The sequence below is a fragment of the Salminus brasiliensis genome, chromosome 6 (genome assembly GCF_030463535.1).
Source record: "Salminus brasiliensis chromosome 6, fSalBra1.hap2, whole genome shotgun sequence".
Classification (NCBI taxonomy): Eukaryota; Metazoa; Chordata; class Actinopteri; order Characiformes; family Bryconidae; genus Salminus; species Salminus brasiliensis.
The window spans coordinates 15,122,394-15,143,649 of record NC_132883.1 but is presented as its reverse complement, the minus strand read 5'-3'; the positions used below and the strand labels follow the sequence as shown (position 1 = coordinate 15,143,649).

Genomic DNA, 21,256 nt, shown 5'->3' with positions numbered 1-21,256 from the left:
AGCCAACAGTCACGAGCACAGCCATACAGAGAGGAGGGGGTGAATCAATATTATAATAATAATAAAGATACAGAATAGAGACTATTAATACCAATGTATTAATACTAGTCAGATTAATATTTATTTTTATATTTATTTTATTTACATAAATATGAAGCTGTTAACTTATGTACTGGACTGTGTTCTTACCGTGGTGTTTTATTGTATAATAAACAGAAGGTGGCGCTATAGGGATACAATCTGCAACCCGCCAAACTCTGAAGAAGAGGAAAAAGAAACGACCGGCGCTGTGTCTCCCTCATCTCTCTAATGTTGTCTGCATGTCCTGTCGTAACGTCCCTGCCTGTGTAGCTACATATAGGGGCTTAAACTGACCGCTGATAGACCCAGACCAGAGACTCAGCCGTGCAGTCGTACTCTAGCACTGGTTGTTTGGTTAATGTTAGCTGGGTTGGTGAACTGCAGTGCTATGGCAGCTCTGCTGCACCGTTTTCACTCTCCCTCCCGGTTGCTGGCTCATGCTTTACTGACTGGAGGAGTAAACGGAGCCCAAAAAGTGCTCAACAAACTGCGAGGAGTTCATTCACTCTTCTCCTTGCGTTCATTTCTGGAGACGCTTTGTGAAGACGAGGCGTGGCTGGATAAACACACCCAGGAACTCACTACGTGAGTAAGGCTGAGTCTCCTCACCGGTACTGTCCGGTGGGGTCTCATCATCCTAAAAAGCTCGTCGTTTCCACACTGTGTCTAAAGTGTATTTGTTTTAGGCTTTTATATCTGAATATGTAAAACTGTAAAACATATTAGTAGTAGGTCTTATTTTTAACATGTCAGAAATGAGTTCCGCCCAGTAAGACGTTGTAGTTTAATGATGGGACAGGCATAATTTTCTACTCGTGTGGATAGAAGATAATTAATAAAATTGTTCAAATAAATCAGCAAAAAATACAGTGAAATATTTTACCTGTATAATACATGTTGACATGTTGGCGTTTAAATTAAATATTTACTATTTATTTATTTATTTTCCGTGAAAACTGATTAACGTTTTTTTTTACATTTGAATTGCCACATAAAGTGTAATTAGTACTAGTAAAGGTGTTTTTTCTATTCACTTAAACTAGGGAAATAATTAATACATGATAGATTCTCTGCTTAAATTTCCATGCTAGAACCATATTAGCGTTGTCCAATTAAAACCATGCATCTCCATTTTTGTCCATTTTTCAATTTCCTGCATGGTTTAAAACCTCTTACTTTACATTGACTTCCATTCAAAGTTAAGATCATTCTTGCCTACACTGTTTGGACATGTTTTTTATTGGGTGACGGTATATATATAGATCATGATTAACTAACTGTCCTTTTTTCCGTATGTTTCAGAAAGCCACTAGTCTGCCTGTTTTCCGATGCTTTCAAGACTGATCTGCTCTGCTTTTTGCACCTTGTCCATTCTTGGGCACCACAGGACAGTGTGCTCTCCCTGCTCCACTGCCTGAGTCAGGAAGTGCAGCACAAGCCATGGATTTGGGCTTTAATCCGTCAGCTTCACAGAGACATTGGGGATGAGGGAGTTGGGGAAAAGACCCTTCTCACCTCAGAATGTGTGGTGCGTCTGAAAGGACTGTGTGAGAGGTTCAAAGCCCCGCAAGCAAAAGGAGGATGGGAAGCCTACCTGAATGAACACAGGAGTGTACTGCAGGCAGATAGTGGGACGGATTTGGTTCAGAAGAAGAGAAAAAGTGAGGTCATGGATCTCGATACGGAGACAGACATGAATGAGCCCCAGACTAAAAGAGTGAAGACGGATTCCCCGGACATTGAGAACTCTGAGGGTGAAAAAGAGACTGTGGATGAGGAGGCAGGTGATGAGAAAGCACTGCAGCTTTACAGTGGTCCAGAAAGAGCTTCTCCACCAGAAGAGCCACATGAAGATTCATTGAGTGTCTTGCCAGAGCACATAAAGGTGAAATGGAAATGACAACAAATTGCTCACTGTGCCCAACTTAAAACATTTGGTTTATTTACAGATGCACTATATTATTAATATTACCAAACTTGCACACCATGTTCGTCCTTCTGGATGAGCTCGTCCATTACATCAGTTGTTTTTTTTTCTGCTTTAAACAAATCTAAAAAGTGTCTGGAGTTTACAGTGAAGTCAGCAGCCAAACAAGCGTTACTTTAACTGTTTTTTCTAGCCAACGGATCAGTAACCTTACTGACAGACAGCTCATTCAGGCTTTTTGTGGTGTTTGTTTTTGTATTTATTACAATGTTATACAGTATCTCATTTTTGGGTGCCTACGACTGGTGCACAGTAGTGTATTCAGGTACTTCTAGGAAGTTCTTATCCACCAAAATCATTTGTTTTTTCAGGCTGCTGTTCCCTTGATGAAAGAATTATTAGAGTCTGAAACAGAGGTAAGAATTATTTTAATTTATTTTTTTTTACCCTTAAATTTAATTACATTAATTCACTCGGCCACTTATGCTTCTTTCTATTTTTTACAGTGGGATGAAAGCTGTATGCCTACACTGAAAGTACTGAATGAATGTGATACCAAACAGGTTGGAACTAACATAGACACACACTATATATATTATCTATCTGTATACACGCTCACTAAGCACATCATTAGGAACACTACTAATCCTGGGTAGGACCTCCTTTTGTCCTCGAAATAGCCTCAATTCTTCAAGACTGGTTTCCACAAGATGTTGGAAACATTCCTTTGAGATTCTGCTCAATGTCGACGTGATTGCACCAAGCAGTTCCAGCAGGTTTTTCAGAAACACTTCACTACTGTGAATCCCTCATTCTAACACATACCAGAGTTCTATAGGATTGGACAGTCTGGTGACTGGGAAGGCCACTGAAGAACACTAAACCCATTGTAATGTTCAGAAAACCAGTTGAGATGCTTTTGCTGTGTGACATGGTGCATTATCATGCTGGAAGTATCCATTAGAAGATGGGCACATTTTGGCGGTGAAGGGATGCACACGGCAGCAACAGCACTCCGATAGGCTGTGGCATTCAAGCCGTGATTGATTGGTATTAACAGGCCCAAAATCTGCCAAGAAAACATCCCCCACCCCGTTTCACCACCTCCACCAGCTTGGACTGTCGCCACAAGGCAGGTTGGGTTCAAGGATTCATGCTGTTGGTGTCAAATCCTGACCTTACCATCTGTGTGCCTCAGTGGAAATTGTGATTCATCAGACCAGGCCTTGCCTTTTCTGGTTTCCAACTGTCCAGTTTTGGAAATCTTAAGGACTCATGTCAACAGTGTTCCTACTAAAGTGCTCAGTGAGCGTATACACCCACATGCACACACACATTTTTCCTTGGTTCATTGTCAGTGGTTTCCATGTATTTGTGTATAATGCTGACCATGACTTCTCAACTCTTTCCTTCAGCTGGAGATACTGTGTGGAATTCTGGGTTTAGCTGAAACACCTGAGCAGACGTTACCACATTTCTGTAGTTTTTTGCTGGCTCTGACTCCAGATCTTAGCCACAGTGCTGCCTCTGTCATTATCAAAAACCTCCTGCTTGACAAGGTGGGCATCTTGTTTGTTTGTTTGTTTGTTTGGTAAAAAAAGCACAAATTATGACATTGTTTTTTATGGATTTTTTACACTGTCAGATGTGATATTCTTTTACTATGCTCTCTGTCTGTCTCCCTGTCTCTTTTCCTTTCTGTTCTTCTCAGGTCCTGTCTCTTACTGAGCCAGCCTCCCGCTCTCTGGTCACTGGTGTAACATCACTCTGCAGCCGTTACCCAAGACCGACCTGCCAAGCTCTTATAGAGCCAGTCATAAAGGAGGGACAGACAGGTGTGTAAGCTATCTGTCATTCTAGAAAGGGTGATCTTGGTCTTAACAGAGGGTAATCTTGAATGCAAGAATACGTTGTAAGAGAGGTGAGGCATACCAAATCCCAATAAAATAACATAAATAACCATTTAAATAATAATAAACATATAAATACATTTACAATTAAGGGTATACTGTAAAAGCTATAAGGTAGCTTACTTGCTGCCTTGCTGCCCATGCTGTCTTACAAGTCAGTGCTTTAGAAGGCAGTGTACTGATGAAGGTCTCTGTAACCAAATCACAAAGGCAGCGATATGCCCTGATACCACCATGGTATCAACAGCTCACTGCTAGATATTAGCATTTAGAAGAAATAGAAGACTTACTTAATAGATTACTGAACCTCGATTCAGGCATGACTGGGTGCCTTCCTTCCTCAGAATCCTGTCTAAGTAGACAGCATTTTTTTATGTTCCAGACACAGCCCAAAACCGTGAGGGGAAAACAAACCAAATTAAATCAAAGAGTTGTTAAAACATAAAAATATCAGTATCATATTGCCTACCCCTAGACATGTAATCTAGCACTACAGTAAGACTGCGGTAAAGGTTTAGTTGATCGGTTATTAATTTGTCCTTTAGGTAGCGCTCAGGCTGAACTACTCTGTCGGCTGGTGAAGGACTGCCTAGAGCCGCATCACAGGCTTCTTGTATTTGAGTGAGTCTCAAAGTCTTTGTGTAATATAAAGATATTTATTGCGTTTAAGATCTGTGTTTTTTTATATATAACTTCAGGGCATATTTTACACCTAAAACTCTTTGTGATTAGCCTAATATTAACAATATATCTTGTTTCCAGGATGACTCTTGAAGGGGCCTGGAATGAGGGTTTGTTGTCAGTCATTCATGCCTTACTGGATTTGAAGGTAAGTCCCATATTTCTTTATAGTTCTTAAATCCTGCAACAGCTTGTTAAATGTTTCATTTTTGCTGATTTATGCCGTTTCCTGTGTTTAAGTGTGAGATTTTTTTAATGTGCCTGTATGTTTTCTTTCTGTAGATTGAACTGAATGAGGGGCTTTTCTCCCTCTTTACTAACCAACTGAGCAGTCAATGCCCACAATTTACCAAGTCCATGAAGTTCGCTAAGATGATACTGACTGTGCTGACAAAGTTCCAGTGTCATGTGAGTTGGATGGTTCCAATAACAGACTCATTTTATAGACTGCCTCAAAAATACAACAAATATATATATATATATATATATATATATATATATATATATATATATATATATATATATATTTGACTAAAACCAGATCAAAGGTATTGAGCATTTGGGGGATTAATATATATATATTAATCCCCCAAATGCTCAATACCTTTGATCTGGTTTTAGTCAAATATATTTCACTTATATATTTAAATGCTCACTAATGAAACAGTAAATGACTGCTGTTGCCCAGCATGGTAAGAAGTATCAGCCTGACTAGTTAAAAGTGACGCTCTGCTTCTCTGATGGATTTTCAGGTGAACGCAGCATGCCAGCAAACACTGTCCTGCTGTATCTCTTTCAATGAGACCTTCCTGAAGAAGTCCCTCCAAGCTGCTTTAAAACGTATTACTCTATAATACATATTATGATTTGTTGTAAATAAACACATGTCCTGTAAGTGCTAAGATGTACTATAAGTGTTAATAAATTAATAATTGTACATTATGATGGCTCCGACCTGTATGTAGTTAAACTTATATACCTGTCTGGTTTTCTGAAATAGAAAATGTACAGCATCCTAAATGAATCTGAAAACTGTGTGGTGGAACTGGTGTTCATCTTGAAAAGGTTTTAAAAATATAGAATTTGTTGTAGAAACGCAGAAGAATTATTACTATTCTACTTAATTTACTTTACATTTGACATTGTATTGTAAATTTTGTATCTATATAACAGTGGCAATACAGTTTGAGGATTTAAAAATTTAATGAAGAATTGAGAAATGAGGACAGCAAACTATTCAAGTGCTAAGTGTGAATGACATTTACATTTAAGGCATTTAGCAGATGCTCTTATCTAGAGCGACTTACAAGTGAGTGAGTGGGTGAGTTACATTCCAGGTGTATGAGAAGCTTCACATCTTAAATACTTAATAAATTAAATAATATTATTATATTATAATTCGCTATAATATAATTTATATTATTGTGTAAGGTGAGTGAGTTCTATGTAAAATTTGTTGATAGATGTATGTATGTCTTACCCTCTTGAATTCTATATATATATATATATATATATATATATATATATATTACAAATATGACTTTGTAAACCCACTAAATATAAAAATATATATTTGGATGTAACCAATAATGTAAATCCTCTAAAAATGTATTAGTCGAGTATTTACAGAACCTGAATAAATGTTTCAACATCTTAAAATAAGCACATTCAAGGCAGATAGCTCTAAAATAGCTCTTTAGGCGGTTATATTCCATTTATTACCAGTATATATTATTTTTATTATTATTATTTTATGTGCTGTTCGCGCAATAAGCCGCAACTAAGATGGCCGCTCTGAAAGACCGTGTTGAAACGACTGGCGCTTATATTTAGCGTAACTTCCTTTCCTCCTTCCTTTTTCGAGCTCCGTGTGGAAGGAGAAGACAAGCCGAAATGAGGTACAGTTAAAAATGTGTCATTTCTTCGTATTTTGGGCGTTTTTTGCTTTCCGAGCGACGTTTTAATAGAATTACTAATATTGTGTACTACACTGTGGCCTGTCTGCTGGTGGAAATGTTAAAGAAAATGAACAGAACTTGGTCTTTACGCTCCGGTCTCCGTTGAGCTGCCGGCAGAGTGCTCGGCCACCGCTGAAGTGCTCGTGAATGTAATCCAATGAAATCCACACATTGCTCGGCAGTATCAGCTAATGTAATTATTTAGTAATATACGACACTTCTTGAAAAATGTATTATTGGCGAAATTTTTAGTAGATGATTGTTGATATAGCTGTTTAACTTGAGCGCATTCGCGGGTTGGTACATGGCTATTCGGGCTATGAATCTGTTTCTTTCCAGCCGGTACAGCGTTTAGAGTCAAATGTTAAAAACTGCTTTTGTGTTTTTGCTTTTTTTTTTCTTTTTTTTTTGCAGTAAGGTCTCAAGAGACACGTTGTACGAGGCGGTCCGGGAGGTCCAGTCTGGCTCCATTTCTAAGAGGAGAAAGTAAGGACTCCATATATTCAGTACTGTTATTTAATTGTGTTCACTGTGCCAGGTGCTTTTCACATGACTGGAACACATTTAGGTAATTCCTTATGTTGTGTGATCTGGTAAATTGTTTCTATATTACATACTGACCGGCCTGATTTGTACAGGTTTTTGGAGACGGTGGAGCTGCAGATCAGCTTGAAGAACTATGATCCCCAGAAGGACAAGCGTTTCTCAGGCACTGTCAGGTTCGGACCTTTACTGTTTCACCCAACCTTCTCTCTGCCTGTACCCTACCCTGCGTGACCCATTTGTTTAAACTGGCTCTTGTTGAGTTCTGGTTGAACTTGAGCTATTCAGGCAGGCTAGAGATGGGCAGTGGAGAACAGCTCTGGGTAGCCTGCTGCCTCCCTCGTCTGGGTTGGTACAGCAGGCGGACCCCTACCCTGGGTCTTAAAACATGAGGGGAGGCTAAGGGTGGGTGCATACGTGCTCTTGTCCCTAAGCCGACCATTTATTTGTATGACTGTGCTGTCGGCTCCTGGCGCCAGCCAACGCGGTATGGGTAAGACTCCTCAGTTCTGCGTTACCTGGTTTGAGAAAGCTAGTCATGTACCCTTGTGATATGGATGGATTTCTTGCTTTGCTCCTGACAGGCTGAAGACCACTCCTCGTCCCAAATTCTCTGTGTGCGTTCTCGGTGACCAGCAGCATTGTGATGAAGCCAAGGCTGCAGAGATTCCCCACATGGACATTGAGGCTCTCAAAAAGCTTAACAAGAACAAGAAGCTGGTCAAGAAACTGGGTGAGTTTTTAAAAAAAGTGTAATTAGTTATTTAATGGTTGAGTAAACTGAATTAAGGTGTCTTATTATTTTTAGTATTTATTATAGCGGTTACTAATTACAAAATGGATGACAGAAATGATCCTATCTAATCTGTTCTACAGCAAAGAAATACGATGCCTTCCTGGCTTCTGAGTCCCTGATTAAGCAGATTCCTCGTATCCTGGGTCCTGGCCTCAACAAGGCTGGAAAGTTCCCTTCACTGCTCACCCACAACGAGAACCTTAATACCAAGGTGGATGAGGTGAAATCTACCATCAAATTCCAGATGAAGAAGGTATGGGGTATTCATGTAATCTGATGGAAAGCATTGCTTTTTATCTTAATATTTTTGTGAATGAACCAACAGCTGGTCCAAAATTATCTTGGATGTTTTACTTTTTTTTTTTTTTTTTTTTTTTTTCCCCCTTTCTTGAAAACGAATGGTCGTTTTGTTCTGACCGTGACCAAGTCAAATAGCGTAAATTGAAGCACAGCAGTCAGCGGTTGAATAAATGTCTTGTTTCTGTCTTCAGGTGCTGTGTCTGGCTGTGGCTGTGGGCCATGTCAGGATGTCTGAGGATGAGCTGGTCTACAACATCCATCTGTCTGTTAACTTCTTGGTGTCTCTGTTGAAGAAGAACTGGCAAAACGTTAGAGCTCTCTACATCAAGAGCACCATGGGAAAGCCTCAGCGTCTCTATTAGAGACTCTGTCCTTTGCTTTTCTATAATAAATGTGGAGTAATCCGAATATTGCTGGTCTTGAGCGTTTTATTGCAGTTGATGAGAACGTTGATGATGAAATGACTTGGAAGTACTACACATCTAAACGTGACCACTTGTGTTCTGCTACATTTGACAAAACCACTGATTATTTGGAATTATTCTAATTTATTGAAATCCACTGCATACACAAATTTTGTCTGGCGGAATTTTTGCACAGTGGTGGAAAACTTTAAAAGTGGGCAGCCACTGACCAGAGGATGTGTATGTACAGGACTGAATAGCTATTGGTCCTCTGGAAAAATGATTCTGTTGACCTAGAGCCTAGATCACATGCGTTACATGCTTAGGTAGAATTAAGGGTTCAGTCGAATTATTGGTGCTAATGGCTTGTTTCAAGCACAGTGAGGTCCTGACAGGGCAAAAAATGCCCCCCTTTAGCACATTACCACATGATTAAATACTGGAGTATTATTTTTAGCTTTGCTGATGGAGATGAGGCATGTGTGGTTACAAAATATCAGCTAATGATGGCATTGCATGAATCTGTAGTTAGTGTAATTTCTAGCTAGTCAATTTTGTTTTAATATAGGGGTTAGTATAATAATTATATATATATATATAATTCTATTATTTTATATATATATATATATATATATATATATATATATATATATATAGTTTTAAGAAATGCTGTCAATCTAAATTGGGCTATAAAAACAAAACTGGCTACTGTTGTATGTTAGCATTAACCCTCACTCCCAGGTAGGGTGTAGCTTTACTTTAAGGGGGATGCTGTTCTTGTGGGTCCCCAGCAAACACACCGTTTATACGACGTTGTCAAAAGGTGGTGCTGTTCACGTGGTTTTAAAAATGTCATTCATCTTTTTGCCTCAATTTAGCGAGTTAGAGAGTTAGGGTTACTGACGAGATTAAATTCACGTCGGTTTCTGAGGTAATTCTCTCTTTTCCATGAGCTTCACAACTTCCTGTAATGTTTCACCTCCCTGAGGAGTTAGATGTGAACGTCGTGGCGATGTTGAGAGCGCCAGAACTCCACACTGTGTCCCGAATAAATAATAATAATACAACCGACCCGCCAGACTGTGTTTTCAGGTTCCCTTAAAGCGGCGGTTCTATGTGTAGCACGGGGGGACAGTCTTCACAGGGGACTCAGTGGAGTTAGTGGACAGTCTGCGGCTCTGCTTTATCTCCTAACAGGATTACAACCTTCATAACAGTGAGGAGCGAGCTGAAAGCACAGAGGGCCGCACGGTAAGAGAACATTTGATTTCCCAGGCTTTTCATGCATACTTGCCTTCTGACCTCAATTGTTTTTTAATGTGCATCTAAACTAAGAGTCTGGTCAGTGAAATCTGGTGACGCTCAGCCAGTTTCAGTTGTGGTCTCGGTGGGTTTCCTGTAGTAACTGCTTGGAGGCTTTGGCTGAGGAATCTCACCGTCGATGAGAGGCCTTTATTTTGTACCCCTTATGTTCTAAATCAAAGCCTCTTGGCTCCAACTGAAGTCTTAATTTACGTAAGGAAAACAAGCCAAAAGCTCCTTTAATAGAGCGGAGTGTGGTTTTCCCACAAAAGTATGGCTTCAGCAAGAATAGCTGGTCCTCTGGTGGAGGAGGAATGTGTATTTATCTGCCTGTTGTGGTTACTGTTGTGCTTTCACACAGACTAAGACTCAATTTTTACCCCCCCTTGCTTACCAGAAAATGAGCTCACAGGTGAGTACACTGTCCATCTTTAGCTGGTAGCTGTTTTCAGAATAGCCTAAGCCGGTCATCCAGTGAAAAGCATACGCTATGGTGCTGGGAAAGCTGGCTATGATGGTCATAATGGTTGACCAGTTTGATAAAGCTAGTAATACTAGTGGACTTAGCTTAATCATGGTCATTGTGGTTTCATTGGATGACCAGCATGACCAGCCAGACCATGCTGATCCACCAGTGTGACCATCATGCTGATCAGCCAGCTTTGGTCATGGCCATGCCAGACATCCCACCCTGCATAAACTCATTTCAGGGATGCAGCAAACACCATCACCCCCATCAAAAACAATGCAATCAACACTACAAAGACAAACTTGTGTGTTTTCTTAAATGTTAATTTGTCCAGGAGTGCCTGTTGTTTCAGACCAAAACCAGTTGTAAACCAATCACATAGTGAGGGAGTGCTGTTCCCATTGCCAGATGGCCTGCAAGCTTTTGAGAAACTGCACAACTGCACTCTTTATTTAATTGTGTCTTGTAATTCACTTCATTTTCTTTTGCAGGAATGTAAAGACCACCACAATCCCGGCAGCAAAGTGTTGGACAGTGATGAGGACTCTGAAGAAGGTGAATGCTGCCAGTGCTCCCAACAGTGTTTAATTTCCTTTTTGGTGTGTTTGCGAGGGAGGGGGCTTTCCACAAGATTTGGGGTTTCTATTTCTGTGGGAATTTGTGTCCCGTCAGCCAAACAAGCATTTGTTGAGTCAGACACTGACGTTGGAGGAGAAGGCCTGGCTTGCCATCGATGTTCCAGTTCATCTCCAAGGTGTTCAGTGGGTTTGAGGTCAAACTCTGTGGATCAAACTCTCCAAACCACGTCTTTATGGATCTCAGTTTTTGCGCAGAGTCATAATCAAGCTGGAGCAAGAAAGGGCCCTCCCCAAACTGCTCCCTCAAAGGTGGAACCAAACAACTGCGTAAAATGTCTTTGCATGCGGTAGAATATAACATACCCCTCACTGGAACTAAGGGGCTCAGCCCAAACCCTGAAATACTGCCCCAGACCTGCATCCCCCCTCACTGAACTTTACTGTTGGCACTATGCAGTCCTGCAATCGCCAAGCCCAGATAGATCACTCCAGAGAACATTCTTCCACTGCCTGAGAGTCCAGTACCGTCATGCCTTATACCAGCTAAAGCTTGGCAATGTACAATTATCTTAAGCTTGTGTTAGGTTTTTGTGCTGGTGATGCTTCTAGAGGCAGTTAGTATAGAGTATAATGTATAATGGTAATGCATTTGGTAACATAGGGTATTGCTTTGTATTATAGGATCCAGACAAGAAGACTTGCTGGCCTGGAATGAGTTGTCCATTATAGAGCGATTGGGCCACAACAGGTGATGCAGCCTGAGTTCACTTGATCATGTTATTTGCTTTATTGTAGCATGGTGTCAAGATTAGTGATTTAATGGATGTATTATTTAAGCTCTGCAAAATACATTTTTCTACCTTTTCTGTGTTTGTAGTGTTGACATGACAGAAGAGGAGTTGGAGGTGGGGCTTTTTTGTACTATGCATGTAGTACACTATTATATTTGCTAGTCACAAATAACTGGATCTTCAACATTAATGTCATCTGTAATTTCTTTCAGATTTACAGTTGCGGTTAGAAGTTTACATGTACTCATCTAGGACATAAACCAATCAGCCATAAAATTAGCACCATTAAAGCAACATTACAACGTTTGATTATGATTATCTTCATCAGTGGCTTCATACAGAGGCATCTGTCAAGGGATGGGAGATATTAGACTGTATTATATTATATTATAGTTATATTATTATATTATTAATATAGTTAATAGTGCTAAAGGAATAAAGGACAAACATAAGAATCTGATCCATGCTGACAAGGTCCAAATTGTGAAGGCTAGATGATTGGGTCAGAACATCTACAAAAATGAAAGGTGGTGTGTGGTGGTTGTGTGGTGTTCCCAGTATGCAGTGGTCAGTACCTAACAAAAGTGCTCTAAGAAAGAACAACCGGTTTAACCAGCGACATGATCATGGGCATCTGAGGCTTATTGATAATTGTATTATTATTATTATTAATAAGTTGATTTTATATAGCGCCTTTCACAAGCCCAGGAACCTTAACATAGGAGAGGATAAAACACTAAGTAGAAAAAATAATAATAATCTTTTGCGAAGGAGGAGAGAGTGAAATAGTCACAAAGAGATTGTGGCAAAGAATTCCAGAGGTAAAGAGCAGCAGCACTGAACGATCTGCCACCCACAGATGTTAATTCAATTCATGGGACAGCCAGAAGTCCAGAACCAGAAGATCTGCGAGTATAAGAAGGACAGTATGGAGACATACGTTCATTAAAGGTAGAAAGGGGCAAGACCATGTAGGATTTTGAAGGTTCGAAGAATTTTATACTTAATATGGGGGGGCAACTGGCAGCCAGTGAAGTTGCTTGAGGATAAGTGTGATGTGTGCAGTGTGTTTGGTAAGTGTGAGGACCCATGCTGCTCATGCTGAGTTTTGGACATACTGTTGTGAAGACGAATGTATGCAGTCTTGATTGGGGACTTAATATTGCTCTTAAAAGTAAGGGAAATAAACAGAACACCAACATTTTTAATAACTTGACCGGATAGTTTTTCCATCCATGTCAATCATGAAGTTAGAGGAATTTAAAGAAGAGGAGTCACTTCAAAACTTACAGGACTTACAGGATCTGCTGCTAATGTCCTGGTACCAGATACCACAAAACGCCTTCACAGGTCTTCTGGAGTCCATGCCTCAAATGGTCAGGTCTGTAAATATCTACTCAATATTAGGTAGGTGGTACTAATGTTATGGCTGATTGGTGTGCATACAGCACACCTAATATTTGGTTAAATGTCTCTTAGCATGTTGCACCTTGGCCAAATGCTTTTGATAGCCATCAACAAGCTCCTGGCATAATTCTGGTTGGGTATTTGCCCACTCTTCTTGGCACAAATGGTAGAACTCAGTTACATTTGTTGGTTTCCTGGCAAGACCTGACTTTTAAGCACAGTCTGCATCTTTGAGGTCAGGACTTTGGGATGACCATTCCAAAAGCTAAATGTTAGTTACTTAACAAGCTTCTGGCAGAGTTCTGGTTGGATTGTTGACCGTTCTTCTTGGCAGAATTGGCCATTAAACTTGTTGGTTTCCTGGCACAGACCTGACTTTTAAGCACAGTCCAAATATTTGTGGTCAGGACTTTTGGAAGTCCAAAGCTTAATGTTAACCACCTTTGATGTGTGTATGGGTCCCTTGTCCTGTTGGAACACCCAGTTGTACTTTAAATAGATACATTTTTATATATATTTGACCCTTTTAGATAAGCTCCCAAAATGAAAACTGTAAAACTGGTGCACCATATTTTCGTTTTATACTTACTTAAGATATTTGTTATACACTCATTCTGCCTCAGTAAAAGAACAGTTCAAAAAAATCCTTGAGAGCACGACTTTGCTATGACGAGAGTGTATGTAAACGTCTGACCACAACTGTATGTAGTAACTTTGTCCATGTTTGGTGAGGATGCATGGCTAAAGTTATGGCTATGATGCCCTCAGAATGCCTTCTGTCAGCTGGCCCTGGCCTTCCACTGTGATCAGCACACATTGGACCAAAGACTGCAGGCAGAGGAACATGCTCGCAATTATGCTGAGGAGAACCTGAAACTGGAAGTGGAGAGAGGACAAGACCTGCTGGAGGTACAACACAATAATAATGTAGTGTCTAAAGTTTGTTTTCCCTCAAGAAAGAGCACATGGCCAATTCTTCTACTATTCCTACAAATCTATCCACATTTCTGGGCTTTGGTCAAACATGAGCAGCTTAAACCCAAATTGAGAGGCTCAAATAAATTGTATACACTTGCCTCAAACCAGGTTCATTACATGTTAGCTTCATTAGCCTTGCAGCTCCAGTGCAAAATTAAAGAACAGACATCTACGGGTACCCCTAGATACCCTGTGTTGATTTACGTTTTCACTTAACAGTTTCTTTAACTTCTCTTTGATGCTCTGTTTCAGACACTGAAGGGAATGTGCTTGGACATTAAGCGTGCAAAGGTCATACAGAGTCTAGAACTGTGCCTGAACATCATTAGCGGCACCATCGAACGAATTGCGAACACTGCAGAAGTGCTTGGAGCTGTTCACCAGGTAAACCACATATTTGTTGACTAAACAGTTAACCATTTTTTAGATGCTTTTAAGTGTACAAAGGTTAATATTGAAATGGAACAGAAATATATGGTAGATGGGATGGTAGATGGTGTATTAATAGTTTAGTTTTAGGTTTCCAATCAGCTAAAGAAATCAAAATACTATATACATGTCTGTTTTGTAATTGTCTGCTTTTTGTATTAGTTGTGCTCTACTAGCTCGCTTGATTTCTGCCCCAGTGCCCTGAAACTTAAATAAGAGTCTTAAATATGTTGAAGTGGAATTTGGCTGTTGAATTCTTATATATAAAATCTCCAAAATGGCACCTTAACAGTGGACAGACAACTTCAGTGGACATCAATGTGTAAAGATTTTATTCCAAGTCATTTTAGAGTGTTTCTCCTGGTCCATTCATCATAAAAACTAAATGCAAAGAACAACAACCAGAACAATGTGACATCGACAGTAGGAGTTGCAGTACAAGACCACAATATCCGGTCATTAATTTTGATTAATTAAATGATATAATATTCTTGTATGTGAGAGATCATGATACCAGATATCTGGCTACTAATCTGGTAAAGCAGTTAGACCAAGTGAGCCTCAGTTTAACTAGAAATTAAGCCTATTTCTGAAGCATCTCTAAAAACAGACGAATTCCTAAAAACTCATCATGTCCCTGTTTACCTTAAATTAACCAAACCTTGGTCCTATAGCTGTGAGTAGTGTATTTTACCCCAAAAGAGCTTGGAAATGGATTTTCTATGAGCAGGAGGCCAAAGTAAGCCGTGCGGTGAAGCTGATGGTTGCTCACGTGGAGAATCTTAGGCGTCGCCATGAAAAAGGCAGTGTGGAACTGGAGGAGATGAAGAAGCAGATGCAGAAGGGCAGTAGAGGCCGACAAGCCTCTGAAATCTGGGGCAAGCTCATCCACATTACTCTTTATATACACTCACAAACTATTTACTGTTGTATACACCTCATCACATAGAATTATTATTAAATAATTAGGTAACTATAAATATTAATATGTCTGATATATATATATGTATAAAATATGGCAATGTACTACCACAAATTGTCACTCTCGGAAACTCATTTCTGAAAGAACAAATTATGCAATTTACAATCACCTTCAACAAATTCTAGGATAAGTATTCAGTAAATGTATGTTGAATCACTGTAGACACATGGAGCGCACACAGATGAAAAATGTTAGCTAGTCCTGTAATGCACTCTTAAAAATAAAGTTTCTTTTAATTCAATAAAGAACCATGTTTGCAGTAGAGATATCAGAGTGTGAAGAATCTTTTAGTAAGTTCTACACACACACACACACATATCTCCTGTACAAATATGGTTCTTTATGGAACCAAATATGGTTCCACTTTCTTGTTTTTCGTTTCTTTGCTATATAGTTGTAGCCTACCACTTATGCTGTAAATACACTGTTAGCCCCAGCCCACTGTCCTTTGTCTACCGAAACCACTACAGCAATTTACAAACCCTTTCCAACTGCCCTACAATCATGATTTCATGAAGTCCCATTTCCTCCTAGCTTTTGACTCAAGCTGAAATGAACGTTCATGGCTTTTAGACTGATCTTTGTACAACCAAATAATCTCTCATGCAGAAGAATTAGAGACTTTCCAAAAGACTGAGAAAGAGACTCACCAGGTAATACTTTAATGTATTAGTGGCTTTAGTTTCTATATATTTCCTGCAAGTGTTTATTCATATCATCTGGTTGTTCACTGTTGCAGCCGGCCTTGCGGCGCAGAATCAGTGCTGCTATCATCTCAAAGCAAGACCAGGTCAGCTCAGTCAAACAATGAGCTTTTTCCTTTTAAAACAATGAAGGCTATACATCATACAAGATGCTATGTAATTCATGACCCTTTTTTGCTATTTATTTAAAGAAGACCCAAGGGGACATCAAATTCAACCCACTGTCATCTGAAGATGTGTCTGCTACAAATACACCAGCAGAGATCCAGACCACTGAGTTTTCAGGATCCACTGAAACCAAGCCAGATGAAGTAAATGATCATCAATGTCTTGAACAAAGGTAACCTGTTTGATCATAAAGATTTTGGAAATGACTATAGTCCTGCTTCCTTCTAATCAGAGGGGACCATATTATTCATACTCCCCAACTAATTCTTGATATGGTGGTGGCATACTATAGCTAGAGCAGGCATCAAACTCACATGTCTGAGGGGTGTAATGGTGTAAGCATTTTACCCTGATATGTGGTGCCACCCACAACAAAACCTTTGCTTCTTTAAAAACCTATGAATATTTCGAATTTGGCTCGTAATGATTGGCTGCTATGGAAATAGTCTAGTGTATTCACTGTCTGACATTTTTGTAGTGAGCTGCCATTAGTTTATCGGTCACTACCCATGTTAGAAGGTTAGTATTGTTAGCTGCAGCTGACCAGTATTACATATGTTTCTCTGAAGAAGGTTTACCAAAGTACAGATTTACAGTGTTTACATACCTGTCCAGGAAGAACCCCACATCCATTTCTGCATCCAACTTTGTCCCCTTTACAGATAATAACTCTGTCCATTTTGGAAAAGCACTTTCAGCATTAACTCATTTTTAGGGGCATTGTACCAGCTACCTTTTTTAATGTTTTGAATGAACCTGTAGTTGAGATGTAAACAAGTCTCATTAAAGAGGGGATGGATGTGAAATGGTCACTGTAGACAAAGTAACTAACTCCTATTCCTTTACAGCAGTGGTCATAGAAGGATGTGTACAAAACAAACGGAGCCAAAACAGGCCTACATGGTTGTTGTTTTTTTGTTCATCTGGAATGTCAGTATGGTAAAAACTATAAAAAAGATTTTAGATATTCAGATACATTGTTTTTCTACAGTGCCCTGCATCTACCTCTCCACCATGAACAAAAAAAAATAAAAAAAACTGATCTCAAAACTGTCATGAAAGTGTCATTATTTCATTATTGTAAGGAAGAATTTAGAGACTCAAAATGCGTTGGATGTCTGGTTAATATCTTATTAACACCACTGAGAGCAATTCTGATCTTGATGTTTTACTTAATTCAGAACATTTGGAAAATAAACTAACAGTAAAAGTTAGTTAGTTTAGCACATGTTTGTTGGTTTCCTAGACCCAGATAAACCTAAGCTTTATGTCAGCATATCAGAGCTGATAATTCAGTTTGAAGGCAGGGCTTAATTCAGGTTCTGGGAACTGACCTATAGTGCTTTTAATGAACAGCTTACCTTTTTTTATTTAAATGTGTGTGTTGTAGACAGCTAGAATGTGCAGCAGAAGATGGATCTCCAGCAGTGTGCAACTGTGGACCTGTGTTGGACCCCTGCACTCTTCCTTCCCATCACCAGAATTCCTCTTCTGAACATCACAAGGAGACAGACATGCCTTGTGTGAACAAGTATGACGTTTGTAATCATTATCCCCCCTCCCCCCAGGGTATGGAAGGTAGGATAGTATGAAAACCTACACTGACCATAAAAAGACAGAGGATACGTTTACTTCTTTTGGAATTTTTCAATTAGGAAAGAAACAATCCTCTAAAGGGTTTGGTGATAAAAACAACTAATGTATTATTATTTTGCAACGTTCACCTTCATGTTCATTAAAGTGTCTGGTACTCTTAGGCTGACAATTCAGACCACTAAATTATGATGAACAAAATACTGATGTTATGCATTGTTCCATTATGTTGTTCTCTTCCCAGAGCCACTTGGTTTTTGTATTGCTTCCCATTCCCTTTGTACAATCGTTCCAATCTATGCTTAGTTAAAAATGCCTACAATAGAAAAACTGACAGACTTAATTATAGGCTACACAAACAGAACATCACAGCTAATTATCTACACACATACATGCTTTGAGCACCATGTGAACAGATTACCATATTTTCACTCTGGTGAAGAATGCTGGGGTTTGTGCAAATGGCACAAAGAAACTCTGATACATGAGATCTGCTCTCAGGGAGAGAGTTAAATGGACAAGCCTGCACAAAGGAAATGTGCCAGTGTTGCAGTTTCTTTGTTTCCAGCTGAATGAATGTGAAGAACCACTGGATTTGAACAGTGTTACATGTCTGCAGAATATAGTTAGCATTAATAATTTTTAAGGCATTTTAGAAGTGAGCTCAGTTGGTAATTATATGATTAATACTCCTTAACAGTGGACACAACACAAATGGTATTTGGTCCTTACTAAAGCTACATTTCTGAATTCTTTGTAGGTCGCTCTCCACGTTACCTCGTCACAGGCTGAAGAGTAAAGCAGCACTGGAGACGAGTTCTCAATGGGCCAAGGGACCACAGCACAGTCTCAGTGTGTGCAACACACTCACAGTTGGCCTGTAAGTAACACAACTCGTCCCTTTCATTAGGGGTAAAAGATGCATCAATTCTCTGAGATGGATCAGGCTAAAGGAGCTGATTCAGCAGAACTGAGTTTGGAATGATCAAGCCAATTATAACTGATTTCTATAATATACAGTAAAATATTCACTTGTTATTTGGTCAATTACACACTTCTCAGATTTTTGGATTTCATTTGTTAGATCACTTTTATTCATTTGAGATTCCAGTTCTGAGATTTCTTAAAAATTAATAATATGAAACGTGAAAAGCAATGTGAGGTCAGATTTACACCTTTAAGTTTGACCTTGCACACTCACACATTTAAATCCACATACTTCTATGTGCACTATACTAATAAATCCACTGCAAAAGGTGATATAACATTTTCTCATCGCAAAAGTATTGGATGGAGCAACACCATTCCAGAGAACACCGTTCCACTGCTTCACAGCTCAGTGCTTCATACCCCTCTAGTTCACACCTGGGCATTGCGCCAATAGGTTCATGTTAATCTGCTGCAGAGAGACTGTTCAACTGGCAGTGCTTCTCTGCAGGGACTAGACAAGCTAAATCTGTGCATTAAATCGGTGCAATCTGAAGTAGCTAAATACAGGCATTCATTAGAAATGGTGTCCACAAACACTGTGTATTTAGTGTAGTAGTATGTGAGTTTTGAAACAGTCTTAGTCTGCTTTTCTTTCTGTTAGGTATGTATGTGTCGTTCACCTAGTTCACTTATTTGATCGTACTTCTCTGAACATCTCTCTGCAGCCAGCGCCCCCTGATACACTGGATGCTTCACTGTCGCTGGATAATTATCACCATCTACCTTCTAGTGCTGTGCTCAATCATCATGCTAGCCATCCTAGTCTGGTTTCTACAGGCTCCTGTGTTGTGGTTGTGAGTCCAAATGCATACTGAGGACCTTATTCTTCTGTAGGGTAAAAGAGTCAAGGCTCCTTTAAGGTTACCTTTTATCTTATTTTTGGCACGATAACCCATGATTAGAATATACAGGTTAAAATATGTCTTGAGAGCTGCCATGTTTTTCTAAAATATTGGGTGTGTTTTTATATTTTAATGTAGAGATGGCAGGGAGGAACATTTTTATCATTACTACTAAGAAATGTCTATCTTGGCTTGATCTCTAACAAGTAATGGCACAATAGCACTTTAAAAGCATCAGACTAGCTAGACTCTGCTAACCACACATCAGAAGGGGAACTTAAAAGTGCTGTGCCGTGTGAGGAAGTCTCACCCAGGAAAGCCAGTAGGTGCCATGATAAGATATAAAATAGCACTAGCCAACTGGCTACAATCTCTTTAGCTAGCTAAACTCACACTGCACTGGGAGGACACTGTGAGGACACCAGAACCAAAACTATTTGGCAAGACTCCAAGGAATGAAATGCATCTTGTTACAGGGTTAAAATCAAAGCTATGTCAACTGTACTATTTGTACATCAGAGAACAAATTCTGTACTGAGTAAATGCATTCTATGGCACCTTTACAACTTTTGTTTTAAAACAAATCCATATACATATTTAGATGCTGCAACGAATGCTACTGGCTAAGCTAATGGAAAATTTATTTAAAACTTACAAAAAAAGTCCAACGGACTTAAGTTGCTGTCACTATGATCTGAGGATACCTGGTTTGAATCCTGGTCATGCTGCTAGCCATTGGCTAATTGATCCAAATTGGATAGAAAATTGATTAAAGTTTATAAAAAAAAAACATGCAAATCATTTTGTAGTCTTTGCACATTAACTTCTATTTTTAAAATCTATGTTTATTTATTTCTTTTTTTATTGTTTTCTCCCCAAATGTACTTTGGGGTCCAACTCCGGTCCAATTCCACATGCTAGCTTGGACTCCTCTAATGATGCTACAGACCTGGTAGGTGTGGGCACACACCTTCTCCGAGACACATGAAGTCAACCACACACGGACACAAACCGCAGCATTTGACAACCTAACACGCAGGAGACATGCAGGAGAACGCTACCGGCCAGTTCTGTTACAGACATCTGTGCTGGCTAGAGTGGAAGGGCCATCTAACCCACCCAAAGAGTGGGGCTTCCAGCCAACGATTGCTGTGGCATCACCAGGGATCAAACTCCTGACCAGAAAATCCACCCTGCCATCTGCCTGCCGTGTGTTTGTGGTTTTGTTGTTGTCATTTCTATTGTGTGTTTTAGTTTTATGTAATGAGGAGCACAGCAGAAATAAGCTTTAGGCTTTATAGTGTCTTAATCCTCAGTGGTTTTAATGTGTGTAATGGCTGCTGTGCAGTGTTATGGGTGTTTTAATCAACAAATAAATGTAAAGCTTTTAATCCAGGTTTGTTCATAAATCATAAATAGGAAC

General features: G+C 39.5%; 3 protein-coding genes across 5 annotated transcripts; all 3 read left to right on the top strand.

Moving 5' to 3' along the window:
• The first annotated feature begins 302 nt into the window (after positions 1–302).
• fance (FA complementation group E) lies at positions 303–5,487 on the top strand. The gene is made up of 10 exons (XM_072680919.1): positions 303–666; positions 1,384–1,966; positions 2,380–2,424; positions 2,515–2,571; positions 3,424–3,567; positions 3,720–3,843; positions 4,464–4,539; positions 4,681–4,747; positions 4,882–5,007; positions 5,352–5,487. Exons 1-10 carry the CDS (start codon positions 440–442, stop codon positions 5,451–5,453), a joined length of 1,551 nt encoding a protein of 516 aa, XP_072537020.1. The 5' UTR covers positions 303–439; the 3' UTR covers positions 5,454–5,487.
• A 972-nt stretch (positions 5,488–6,459) lies between these two features.
• rpl10a (ribosomal protein L10a) lies at positions 6,460–8,604 on the top strand. Its single transcript, XM_072680918.1, has 6 exons — positions 6,460–6,497; positions 6,972–7,043; positions 7,196–7,276; positions 7,685–7,833; positions 7,977–8,149; positions 8,388–8,604. Exons 1-6 carry the CDS (start codon positions 6,493–6,495, stop codon positions 8,556–8,558), a joined length of 651 nt encoding a protein of 216 aa, XP_072537019.1. The 5' UTR covers positions 6,460–6,492; the 3' UTR covers positions 8,559–8,604.
• Positions 8,605–9,631: 1,027 nt separating this feature from the next.
• Positions 9,632–21,185, top strand: LOC140556833 (uncharacterized). Of its 3 annotated transcripts, none has more exons than XM_072680915.1 (11): positions 9,632–9,851; positions 10,863–10,926; positions 11,631–11,697; positions 11,827–11,854; positions 13,916–14,056; positions 14,378–14,509; positions 16,276–16,326; positions 16,435–16,580; positions 17,799–17,939; positions 18,762–18,881; positions 19,593–21,185. In XM_072680915.1, the coding sequence occupies exons 4-11, from the start codon at positions 11,834–11,836 to the stop codon at positions 19,804–19,806; spliced, it is 966 nt and encodes a 321-aa protein (XP_072537016.1). In that variant the 5' UTR covers positions 9,632–9,851; positions 10,863–10,926; positions 11,631–11,697; positions 11,827–11,833; the 3' UTR covers positions 19,807–21,185. The 3 variants fall into 3 exon arrangements, with proteins under 3 accessions (XP_072537016.1, XP_072537017.1, XP_072537015.1); XM_072680916.1 differs by having other exon boundaries at positions 16,432–16,580; positions 19,657–21,185; XM_072680914.1 differs by having other exon boundaries at positions 16,432–16,580.
• Positions 21,186–21,256: the final 71 nt, after the last annotated feature.

Bases quoted from the DNA above. Each gene is read 5' to 3' on its own strand.
- LOC140556833 (XM_072680914.1), top strand. From the start codon at position 11,834: ATGACAGAAGAGGAGTTGGAG. The intron at 14,510-16,275 runs GTAAACCACATA...TCACTGTTGCAG, and splicing joins TGCTTGGAGCTGTTCACCAG to CCGGCCTTGCGGCGCAGAAT. The intron at 16,327-16,431 runs GTCAGCTCAGTC...ATTTATTTAAAG, and splicing joins TCATCTCAAAGCAAGACCAG to AAGACCCAAGGGGACATCAA.
- fance (XM_072680919.1), top strand. From the start codon at position 440: ATGTTAGCTGGGTTGGTGAACTGCAGTGCTATGGCAGCTCTGCTGCAC. The intron at 667-1,383 runs GTGAGTAAGGCT...CGTATGTTTCAG, and splicing joins CACACCCAGGAACTCACTAC to AAAGCCACTAGTCTGCCTGT. The intron at 4,748-4,881 runs GTAAGTCCCATA...TTCTTTCTGTAG, and splicing joins ATGCCTTACTGGATTTGAAG to ATTGAACTGAATGAGGGGCT.
- rpl10a (XM_072680918.1), top strand. The intron at 7,277-7,684 runs GTTCGGACCTTT...TGCTCCTGACAG, and splicing joins CGTTTCTCAGGCACTGTCAG to GCTGAAGACCACTCCTCGTC. The intron at 8,150-8,387 runs GTATGGGGTATT...TTCTGTCTTCAG, and splicing joins TCAAATTCCAGATGAAGAAG to GTGCTGTGTCTGGCTGTGGC.